The 12,388-nt window shown below is 35.6% G+C and overlaps 1 protein-coding gene across 1 annotated transcript in view; it reads right to left on the bottom strand.

The window, feature by feature from the left end:
• Positions 1–9,364, bottom strand: part of LOC112048382 (protein cueball) — a 42,870-nt gene extending 33,506 nt beyond the window's left edge. Inside the window, exon 1 of the mRNA XM_024085893.2 lies at positions 9,150–9,364. Within this exon, the coding sequence (XP_023941661.2) occupies positions 9,150–9,213 (64 nt within the window). The 5' untranslated portion in view covers positions 9,214–9,364. The remainder of the gene's footprint in view (positions 1–9,149) is intronic.
• Between the last annotated feature and the right edge of the window lie 3,024 nt (positions 9,365–12,388).

Genomic DNA, 12,388 nt, shown 5'->3' with positions numbered 1-12,388 from the left:
ATCTACTTTTAGGGGATGTGATTGAGTCTGCGCACATGTACTCGACTTTGTAGCCTTCCATAGTGAGTACTCTTTATTACCCGTCGGTGACATATACTCTAGCTTGTTATGAAGTGTTTCATTTTCAATGTCTTTAAGATAAGTTTTTAAGTCGAATATTGCTTTATGAAGTCTAGTTCTATCTTCTGGTCTTCTCTGAGTTTGCCATTTTCTTCTTAGACGCCTTTTTTCGAGTACTTTATTCTTTATTGTCATTGGTACATTTTGGAGTGCTGTTTTCTTAGTTATTAGCTCTGGAGTACTCAGCCAGCATGCCTTCTGCACTAATTTTGTGAAGTTAATTGTTGCCATTTCAATCTCATCCTCTGTCTTTAGGCGTATGTTTAGGTAAAGGTGATCATTAACATATTCACTAAAAGCAGACCAGTCAGTTTTTTTATTGAAGAGATGTTGTTTAGGAGTTCTTTCAATTATTGTCGTACTGACAGTAGCAATAATAGGTGAGTGGTCATCTGATGTGTCATAGCAGCTTTCTACATTCAAGAAGTGTTCTGTAAATCCTTTGTAGATGAAGAAATCTAGAAGATCTGGTTTTCTATTGGGATCTGCAGGAAAGTAGGTGGGTTCTCCTGTGCTAAGTGCTTTAGCATTGTTTCTGTCCATTGATTTCTTTAGTTCTCTACCCCTTGTCAGAGTGAGCCTGGAAGCCCAGCATTGGTTTTTTGCGTTCCAATCCCCTCCCGCTATGAATCTTGGGCCCAAGGATTTAATGTAGGTTGTGAAATTTGTTTCGAGTATCTTATGCTTTGGGGGACAGTACACAGCACTTATATTAAAAGTACCAACTTTGTCATGTACACATATAGTAGTCGCTTGTAAGTAGTCCATTTGAAATGACGGTGCAACATTGTGCTTGATGTTCTTTTTGACGAGAATAGCAGTTCCTCCGTGGCTTGTGCCGTCAGGATGGTTTGTTGTGTACACGCAGAAGTTTTGTAGCGAAAAGTTTGTATTTTCTGTGAGATGTGTTTCACTTATGAGCATGACATCAATTTTATTTATATTTATTATCGTTGATAATTCTAGTTTGCGCCCTAAAAGGCCATTTATGTTCCATGCTGCTATTCGGAGAGCCATTAATTGGCTAGTTTGTTAATGACTGTGGTTAACAAGCCCATAAGAGTGCTCATTTGTTGGATGAGTATATCTAGCTTTTCAGCTTGTTTTGTGAGTAGATGTTCTAGTTTGTCTAGATTAGTGACATCTTTGTTGGCAGTAGCTTGTGCATATGTTCTTGTTATACCTTTTGGTTGTGTTCTATGATTTTTGTTATTGTAAGTATTGTCTGTATCACGGTTAGTGTATTTTTGGCTTCCTATATCTAGTTCTTCCTTGGTATTTTCTGTTCCTGGATGTGATTCCTTAGGTGTGTATGTTTTATTGTAAATCTTGCTAGTCTTATTCTTATTGAATTTACGGTTTTGAATTTCCAGATAGACGTTACAGCCTTTGTAGTTAGCTGGATGATCACCGAGACAGAGAGCACATTTGGCAGGGGTATTACGATCCTTTTTACTGCATTCAGTGGTCTTATGTGCACCAGCGCACTTGACGCACCTGTACGGCCTCATGCAGTTGTTTTGGGTGTGACCATATTGTTGACAACGTTTACATTGAGGTATAACCTTTTTGCGTTTAGGGTCTTCTATTAATACAATCGTGTTGTAGATTTGCTTGATTTCCTTGGCAGCTTTATTGTTTGGTCCAGGCTCCAAGTTGACAAAAAATGTAGAAAGTGGAATTTTTTCTGGTCCATATTTGGCATTAATAATTTCACCCTTGACTTTGTTGCCAGTTTTTTCTATAGCATCCCTTATGTATTCTTGGGGAGTTGTATGATGTAGATTTTTTATTATTATTCTATATGGTCTGTCACCTTTTGGAGTAAATGTATGACCAATAAGGTTATGTTCTCTGACTATCTGCATCACTTTTTTGTAGACATCATTGTTATTACAGGTAATTCTCATTTGTGTTTTACTTACTATTTTGTATGAGAAATCAGATTTTTCCACAACTGTCTCTATTAGGTCAGTAAGCTTAGTTACATCCTGAATTCCATATAGAACTACTGGTGGCGGTCGGTTTATTTTTATGGCAGTTTCCTGTTCTTTATCATCTATATTTAGGCCTGCAAATTTGTTGTAGACAGGTACTGCATTTGACTGTGGTGGGGTGGTACTTACTCTCTTCCTTTTATTTTGACGAATTTCAGGCACTGATTGCCATTTATTCTCAGTCAAATTGTTTGTGGCAGTCTGAGTTTCTGTACAATTATCCTCAGATTCTGTTTTGTCGGTTGGCGTTGAGTCTCTATTCCGGTTTTTGTGAAAGAAGCTGTGATGAAAAACTTGCTGTGTCAGTTTCCTTGAAATTTGTTCCTTATTAGGGCGATTTTGCTGTATGTCCTGTGATGTCTGCTTCTCCGTTGATGGTGGGGTCCTCTGTAATCCTTTTCTTCTGAACGGGTCTTCTTTTTCTTCTTCATATTCTTCATTCTTCTTATCTTTCTGACTCCTGTCATCTGTTGGTGATTTGGGTGTGCGGAATTTGCCCCCCCCAGAATACGCGGGGCAGACTGACGAATCAGTGAGGGATTCTCCTTCCGCAGTGCGGTCGGTACCCTCCTGGGGTAGTTTATAAACCTTTGTTTGTTCCGCCATCCAAATGGTTCCCTAAGTTTCCCCCCCTGTTTGGCCGTTTGTATTCAGAGTTGGCCTTCTCCTAGATGGATTACCAGCCAAGGTTGACGAGGCCCATCTCCCCGAGCAAAGAACATAGTTTATAGTGGCGGCTCTCACTCGCCACTGACGTTCATCTTCATCGAGTTTTACGCCATTTGTTGGGGTATACTCCGCCACAAGCTCCCCAGCGACCCTCCGATGAACCGCTCCCTGTCCGCAACTGCTTATTGGGTATTCGCAGCTAACCCCCATATCTGAGGGCCGTTTCGCTATCCGCAACCTGCGACGCGTGTGGTGGCATAGAGCTCTGCCCCTGGGAATTGTCGCCCAGAACCACAAATGTATAACTAAAATAGTTATAATAAACTATAGCAATATAGCATAGGTTTTGCGCGAAAATAAATATTAAATTAATTTTTTCAGGCAGCTATGTTGGGCTTTCATTCGATTGGAAGCTTCCAACACTGCCTGGAACGAAATAACTAAGATAAAAGTCTGTTTTGTACGGCATTATTTCAATATTGTCTCGGACTTTTCGCGTAGTTTTGAGGAATATTGGTCATTTGAATAAAGATCTGTAATGTTAATAGAAAAATTAAAATATTTAACTATGCACATACTTTACGCTAAATACAAAAAATAAGCACTTTGCACTAAAATGATCCGAAAATAAAAATGTACGTAATTAGTCAAAATTCTCAAACGCATGTCATAATATGAATGAGACTTATCATAATTATTAATGTTGCAATTTCCGGATTTACGTTAAAATATATTTTAGGCAATGCATACATCTGTAGGTATGTGAAATGTAGGTCGATCGTTATGTGAATAACAAAAACAAGGGGTGACCGCCAAGTCATTGAACTTGAGAATTCTAGCGGGACTGAGAATTATGCCTCCACTTGGTCCAGTTGTGCATAGTGCATCTATCTATTATCTATTTTAAACTATTAAGCATATTATGTGACATATAACCACCTACGTACTTATATTATGTACTAGCTGTGAATTTAAAAGACTAGCGGACGGCCGCGATTTCGTCCACGTGGAATTTAGTTTGTCACAAATCCCGCGGGAACCATGGATTTTTCCGAGATGAAAAGTAGCCTGTGTTAGTCTAGAGTAAAATCTATTTCCATTCCAAAGGACATGTCCAAAAATGGGCCTTTATTATTTATAATTTATAAGCAGGTCGATAGTATTTTTTACGGATGGAAGATACAAATTGATGTTTAGAAAATAATTTTCAGAATTTTTGGAACCCGCATTAACTAGAATATTTTTTTTGTTACGCTCCCTTGTCTACAAATTAAACATAGACAATACAGTAAAAGTGTTCAAAACAATAAATTCTATAAGAAATAGAACTTCATTTGACTTTCTACAACATTTGAACGCATTTATAACTTCCGTTCAAAAAGCTCGTGCAAACGAGGGCTTAGGACTACTTGATGAATTATATACGGAAAAAATTTAAACTTTAGTTTTCAGATTACCTAATAAAATTAGTTTAGGTACCTATAAATAACACCTAACCAGCGGACCAGTCATATTCGAGTAGGTATATCGACTGACCAGTCAGATTCAAAAAGGAAAATGAGTGGTTTGACTCATCAATTAGTTGGGCATTTTACTTAAAAACCTACAACAATAATTGTATCTAGGTATTTAATAAATACATATATACGTGAGGAATACATATTATGTAAGGTTGATGTATGATGGTAATCTAAGGTTGACGGACAGAGGGCAGCACTTTGGAGGACGTGTATCTTGCCTTCGAAGTGTTGTTCTGTTTATAGTTTTTGACGACCTCCGTGGCGCAGTGTTATGCGCGGTGGATTTACAAGACGGAGGTCCTGGGTTCGATCCCCGGCTGGGCATTTGAGATTTTCTTAATTGGTCCAGGTCTGGCTGGTGGAAGGCTTCGGCCGTGGCTAGTTACCATCCTACCGGCAAAGACGTACCGCCAAGCGATTTAGCGTTCCGGTACGATGCCGTGTAGAAACCGAAAGGAGTGTGGATTTTCATCCTCCTCCGAACAAGTCCGCTTCCATCTTAGACTGCATCATCACTTACCATCAGGTGAGATTGTAGTCAAGGGATAACTTGTAAAGAATAAAAAAAAAAAGTTTATCATCAGGTAGAGTCAGTGGCGTAGCGTGCCTTAGAGGGGCTCTGTATTAAAACTCTCTTTAGAAATCAAATCCCAAAAAATCTCTTTAGTTTTCATTTACTCTACCCTATTTTGGCACAAAGTATTTTTTTTTTTACTTTTGTAATTTCTCCAGTTTTTTCTTTCACACGTAAGGGGTCTCTGTCCGGGGGCCCTGTAGTCTGGGTAGGGCATCTGCTTGGCACTTCAATTATTATTAAATATGTTACGTGCTTACAAACTCACCGCAAAAAGTGATCCGAATCTAGCTATACTCCTCTGAGCGCACACTTGCACAATTTTGTGTATATTTACATTATATATATTTATGTATAAATGTATATAGTTTTTACACTTGTTGACCACACAACCCGACATCATAGACAATATTGAGATGATTATTGTTTGATTAAATAACTTTCATTGTTTACACGACTTTTTTCGACTAAATGAAATTAAGACAATTTTAGCCTTTTGTCCGCCTCAGTTTCGACGCGCTGGTGACATATCTAATAGTATAAAATCTTTGAATATAAATGACTTTGTATTTTTTTAGTGTAATACTTGTTTATTTTATCAACTACAGGACTGATTTTTTATGTTTTCCGGGTATACGGCGGTAAGGAAAAAGTTTTTCGAAAAAACTATTTAAGTCCACGCGAATGAATACACAAATGTCTGCTATTCTTTTCTAAGTTTTCCTCTCTGCCTCATAGTTAACAATTTCCTTATATTTTCCAATTAAATAAAACACTGTAGTAATACTTAAATTCGTTGAAATAGTTTTAATTCTGAACATTAGATCTCACAAACAGTTTTACTCTTGACTTCCTGTTGAATTCCTTCCGGTTTAGTGCGTTGACATAGCACCAAAATAAATTTCGAATAGCCTTGAATTTAGAATTAAATAATATTCATTACTAGCGGATGTCTGCGACTTTGTCCGCGTGAAAATCGAATGTAAACTTTCAACACCTATTTTACCTCTTCTGTTTATATTTTCGCGTGTTTTATATATATGTAATAAACAGTCCACTAATTTTACATAAAATTTCAACCCCTTTTTAAACCTTTTGGGGGAAAATGTTGAAAAATCATAAATTATATTATTTTTAGTATTTTTTTTGTTTGAAGTTGTTGTACACAAACCAGTCCATCTGGTGGGGTCGACCAACACTACGCTTTCCAGTGAGGGGTCGCTATTCCATCACTTTGGAAACCCGACGTCCATCGGCTCTTCGAACTATGTGCCCCGCCCATTGCCATTTCAGCTTCGCGACTCAGAGCTATGTCAGTGGCTATGGACATTTAAAATTTACTACTACGTATTTATTTAAATAGAATAAAAAGAGTTTAAATTTAACTTCAAGATTATTACCAACGTATCTACGTACAAACAAGAATTGACCATGTCCCCAATAGTACGCGGTCGTGTTTGTAGTCTGTGCGTTCACAATCAAAGGTTAGAAATTAGGCAACAGGCAGGCAAATGTCCATCTATTATATTCAAATTCTGTAATGTATTGTCGTATGTTTTTTAACCGACTTAAAAAAGAATAGGGGAAAGGAAGACTTCCTTTCTCCTATTCTTTTTTACTTAATACGATTGTAACGTATTTCATTAATGAATTTCAATATAATTTTAATTATAAATGAAAGAATCCTTTAACTTATCTTACATAATAATATATGTATAGTAAGTTTGTGTGTAAGTGTGTAAGTATATTTGTTCCTCTTTTACGCTGCGACTACTGAAGCGATTTGGCTAAAATTTGAAATGGAAATAGATTTTACTTTAGATTAACACATAGACTACTTTACATCCCGGAAAAATCCATGGTTTCCGCGGGATTTGTGAAAAACTGAATTCCACGCGGACAAAAAAAGATATGCTAGTAAGTTTTTTTTGTTTTTTTAAGTAAAAATTTACATATCTACTTATGTGGGTAAGAAGAGAAGGTTAGTTGGTTTCAATAAAAGTATATATAAAATTATGAATGTAGGTAATTATAAGAAAATCGTATCAACTTTCTTTACCTTGAACATTTAAACTATGAACCAATGATAAAGTTACTGCAATTTATAGTTATCATACGTGATAAGACCACACTAGTTCATACTCCTACTAAGAATTTGCGTAGGTACCTAGTTATTGTTTTGTATTCTTGTTTAAGTACAACCAATCTCAATATATTTTGTTCAATTAGTACGAAATAAATTATGTTTTACAATTTTTGATCAGCAAAGATATAGTATTTTCTGTAGGATTTATAATAGAAATTAAAATAAGAATTACCTACTTATTACTACAAAGAGGTAGTATTAAGTAAATTGGTAAATATAAAAATATAAGAGTAGGTAGGTACCAGAGCGAAGACTGAAATTTTCTCGTAGTTCATGTGGTTTTTTTTGGTCCGAATGTGTTTTTGACTGAGTACGTTAAATTATATACGTCCGTAAAACTCGTGGATTTTTAAAAGGTAACCCGCTAGGAATTGGGTTATTAGAAACCATCGCCCCTGGTACCTATGTCAGCCACGGACGATCAACGTATTTAGGATAGGTAGGTACCTTCTTACTGTATAATCTTTTATTTTCCAAAGCTACTACCTGAGTACCAACATAGAATACATAATGGCTAAGTACTTACGAGGCACAGGTAGGTAGTTGTTTTTTTATTACGGTGAAACGAAAAGGGTTAATTAATTGTTTATGAAACACTGCTAAAACTCACGTGATACAACGTCGGAGTATGCCCGATTAGTTTTCAACCCATGCGGAGCCCTTAGTCATGAGCTGGTTCTTGCATAGCGGTACGATTTAAAATGATTAATTATTATTTACTGGCTGAGTAATTTATGTTCCGGTTAGTAATAAAAAGTTATGTGACAGATTTTACGTTTAAAAGAGAGAGTACTTTTATTTAAATGTACCTAATAGATATCTAAGTACCAGGTACACAGTTACCTACTTAACATGTAAGTTTAATTTACTGTCAATTAAATGTTTTTAAGTCACTGACCTTCGATTAATTAAAAAATCATTAAATTGCAAATTAAAAGATATCATTAACTTTCATACAATATGACTGTATTATTAGAGTTTTACATATTTACCTTAATTACAAATACTAGTTGGAGGGGAATGGGAATATTGGTCATATTTAAAAGATATGGCAAATATTAAAAAAGAAATTAAAAAAAAAAGGAATTAAAAAAAAAAGGAAAAACAAATGTAATATTTTAGTTAATATTTTACAAGTAGGCTTTGGTTATTATTTATTATCTATCTACCAATTTTTATTCTTTTATCTATGCTCATAAAGTTTAGTTTTTATCGCTTAAAAATCGTTTACGATTAAAAAACCAGCATCCAAATCGATCCATCCGTTTGAGGGCGACGGTGTCACTGACAGACGTGTAAACTTTTAATGCTTTTTTTTGCGTTGTTGGTTAAACAGAAGCGGGATACGTCTCGTTGAAGGTTAATGACAGTCTATTGAACCTAAAACCCAAATTACGAAAAAGTATGCCAGTATCGTACTGAAAATAGTTTTGCAAATCTTAAACAGTAAAGAAACTTTCTAGTTACAAGATAAACATAATCACTAAAGTAGAGAATGCAAGTAGGTAACATAGTCTAGAACAATCTGTAAAATTATAGGTACGTATTTATAACGAGTAGGTATGTTTAAAACATTCTTTTCATTGCATTTGAATTATCTGTTAACTTAAAAGATGTCATAGAAATATAAATCTTGTTCTATGAGTTTATTAGGAGACGATAACTACCTAAAAACTTAATTTGTTTTTGTATGAAAAAATGTTATTGAATATATTCTTGCATTAACTTTTGTTTCTTGGCAAAGTCGTCCATACAGAAATGCGGCAACCGAAAGCTTTTCATTTTTCCATACTTCAGGAGTATTACCCGGCGCCGTTGAGTCACCCGGAGGTGTGTTTACGAGTGATAAAACGTCTCCGCCTCCACAACTTGGGCGGTTAGCCGCGGCTCGCTCGAAGTGGCCTACGTGACTAGCGGCCCCCTCGTAATGGTGCCGAATGCCAAGCGAACATCACCCTTATCAGCAACTTCTGCATCAACACTTCATACGCGAAAACCGTTCACACTGCACTCAAGACAAGTATATTTCCATAATCGTAAATTCCTCGACCGACCACGTTGCGTAACTATGAAAAACACACGTGTTAACGAGTCACGCATCAGCTGATTTTAGCAATACTCACCCCAACAGTTAATCAGGTCGACGGAGATCGCTAGGAAAGCCAGCAAACACTGTGTTTTACACATTTTGTCTCATGAATGTTGGATATTTTGTCATAAAAAACACATTTAGTTGGACGACCGTGCGTGTTTCTGCCAATGTTCTACAGGGCGGGAGTAAGCGACCGCGCCAACCGCGAGTTAAACCGAAACTAAAATTCCGTCAATAAAAAATGGGGTTATATGGTAGATTACTTTTTACAAATGCTTTCACACGTAAGGGGCCTCTGTAGTCCGGGGACCCTGTAGTCTGGGTAGGGCATCTGCTTTGCTCTTCAATTATTATTAAATATGTTAGGTGCTTACAAAGTCACCGCAAAAAGTGATCCGAATCTAGCTATACTCCTCTGAGCGCACACATGCACAATTTTGTGTATATTTACATTATATATATTTATGTATAAATGTATATAGTTTTTACACTTGTTGACCACACAACCCGACATCATAGACAATATTGAGATGATTATTGTTTGATTAAATAACTTTCATTGTTTACACGACTTTTTTTGACTAAATGAAATTAAGACAATTTTAGCCTTTTGTCCGCCTCAGTTTCGCAGTGACATATCTAATAGTATAAAATCTTTGAATATTTTTTTAGTCTAATACTTGTTTATTTTATCAACTACAGGACTATTTTTTTCCGGGTATACGGCGGTAAGGAAAAAGTTTTTCGAAAAAACTATTTAAGTACGAATGAATACACAAATGTCTGCTATTCTTTTCTAAGTTTTCCTCTCTGCCTCATAGTTAATAATTTCCTTATATTTTCCAATTAAATAAAACACTGTAGTAATACTTAAATTCGTTGAAATGGTTTTAATTCTGAACATTAGATCTCACAAACACTTTTACTCTTGACTTCCTGTTGAATTCCTTCCGGTTTAGTGCGTTGACATAGCACCAAAATAAATTTCGAATATCCTTGAATTTAGAATTAAATTATATTCATTACTAGCGGATGTCTGCGACTTCGTCCGCGTGAAAATCGAATGTAAACTTTCAACACCTATTTTACCTCTTCTATTTATATTTTCGCGTGTTTTATATATATGTAATAAACAGTCCACTAATTTTACATAAAATTTCAACCCCTTTTTAAACCTTTTGGGGGAAAATGTTGAAAAATCATAAATTATATTATTTTTAGTATTTTTTTTGTTTGAAGTTGTTGTACACAAACCAGTCCACCTGGTGGGGTTGACCAACACTACGCTTTCTAGTGAGGGGTCGCTATTCCATCACCTTGGAAACCCGACGTCCATCGGCTCTTCGAACTATGTGCCCGCCCATTGCCATTTCAGCTTCGCGACTCATTGAGCTATGTCGGTGGCTATGGACATTTAAAATTTACTACTACGTATTTATTTAAATAGAATAAAAAAGAGTTTAAATTTAACTTCAACATTATTACCAACGTATCTACGTACAAACAAGAATTGACCATGTCCCCAATAGTACGCGGTCGTGTTTGTAGTCTGTGCGTTCACAATCAAAGGTTAGAAATTAGGCAACAGGCAGGCAAATGTTCATCTATTATATTCAAATTCTGTAATGTAGTGTGTTTTTTTAACCGACTTAAAAAATAATAGGAGAAAGGAAGACTTCATTTCTCCTATTCTTTTTTACTTAATACGATTTTAACGTATTTCATTAACGAATTTCAATATAATTATAATTATAAATGAAAGAATCCTTTAACTTATCTTACATAATAATATATGTATAGTAAGTTTGTGTGTAAGTGTGTAAGTATTTTTGTTCCTCTTTTACGCTGCGACTACTGAAGCGATTTGGCTAAAATTTGAAATGGAAATTGATTTTACTTTAGATTAACACATAGACTACTTTACATCCCGGAAAAATCCATGGTTTCCGCGGGATTTGTAAAAAACTGAATTCCACGCAGACAAAGTCGCGCTAGTATACAATAAATAGTTTACTAATTTTACATAAAATTTCAACTCCTTTTTAAACTTACCTGGTACCTATGTATAGTCTAAATCCGTATTAGAAACGACCTCCACTCACCTGTTTAATAGATGAAAAGTGTTTTATATCAAATTTAGTTCCTTGAAAAAAAAAAGATATACCTACAAGTAAGTTTTTTTGTTTACAATTTTTTTTGTTTCAATAAAAGTATATATAAATTTATGAAAGTTGGTAATGTTATCGCCGTTTAGTGTTGGAAATAGTAGTCTGTGACGGATATGACGTCGCTCGATCTCATGTTGGCTTCAGTGTGCTTGTGGCGTTCGAGCCGTCCACATCTCTTGTTGTGTAATTATTTATGGGTTACTTGGGATAGGCGGAGAGAGTGACTTGAGTGGAAAAGGGGAGTGTTTGATATCAGTCAAAGGATCCTTTAACCCTACATACATCGTTCACAAGTGCGTGACTCCACTCAAGGTCATTCTCTGCCATTCTAGGCTCTTATTTTGGTTACAGTTTGATTTGCTAATTAAGTTGTCCTGACAAATGTTATGAATCATAACCTTTGTTCAACATTAGTTTTCTTATATTTGCAATCACCTTTTGAGTCCTATAATATCAGAAGTGGGATAAAGAACTTTTGCCCACAAAGTAAACAAAGATAACGAAGAAGTTTTAAACTACCCTAAATCAGGCCAATCGTTTTTCATTTAATTGTTAAATCTGGTATGAGAATCATTTTCATAAAAAGAGGGTAATAAATTAATTGAGTAAAGTACACCGATGAGTTTACATTACGGTAAAGTTAAATTCGAATATCAATAGAGTGTGAATCGTGATTCCAAATTTTAAGTATTGACGGTACAACTTTAGTATTGACGGTATTGACAGAAATTGTTTAGAAACTGTGTTCCACGGTATTCTCGATGAAATTTTGCGTTTTAATATTATGACAAGACGCGAAATATTGCCGTAAAGATTTCGTGTTAATAATTGCAACTTATAACTGTTTGAAATTTGTGAATTTTGGTTACCAGATTAAGTAACCCTACTGCCATTTTTCGATAAATATGAGTCATACACGATCTTAGATACAATGGTGACTTGAACTATATATAACCCTAGATACACAAGGCCCATACACACTCATTCGATGAAAAATGAGTCATACACGACCTTCAATAGTGGTTTGTACACGCTCAAGTTGTCAGTGTAAACGAAACTGCACCAGACACGGACGCGATCCAGGGACGGATGCGCCACCAGG

Source organism: Bicyclus anynana, chromosome 15, assembly GCF_947172395.1.
Source record: "Bicyclus anynana chromosome 15, ilBicAnyn1.1, whole genome shotgun sequence".
NCBI lineage: Eukaryota > Metazoa > Arthropoda > Insecta > Lepidoptera > Nymphalidae > Bicyclus > Bicyclus anynana.
The sequence above is the reverse complement of the archived record's forward strand: the minus strand, read 5'-3'. Positions and strand labels throughout refer to the sequence as shown.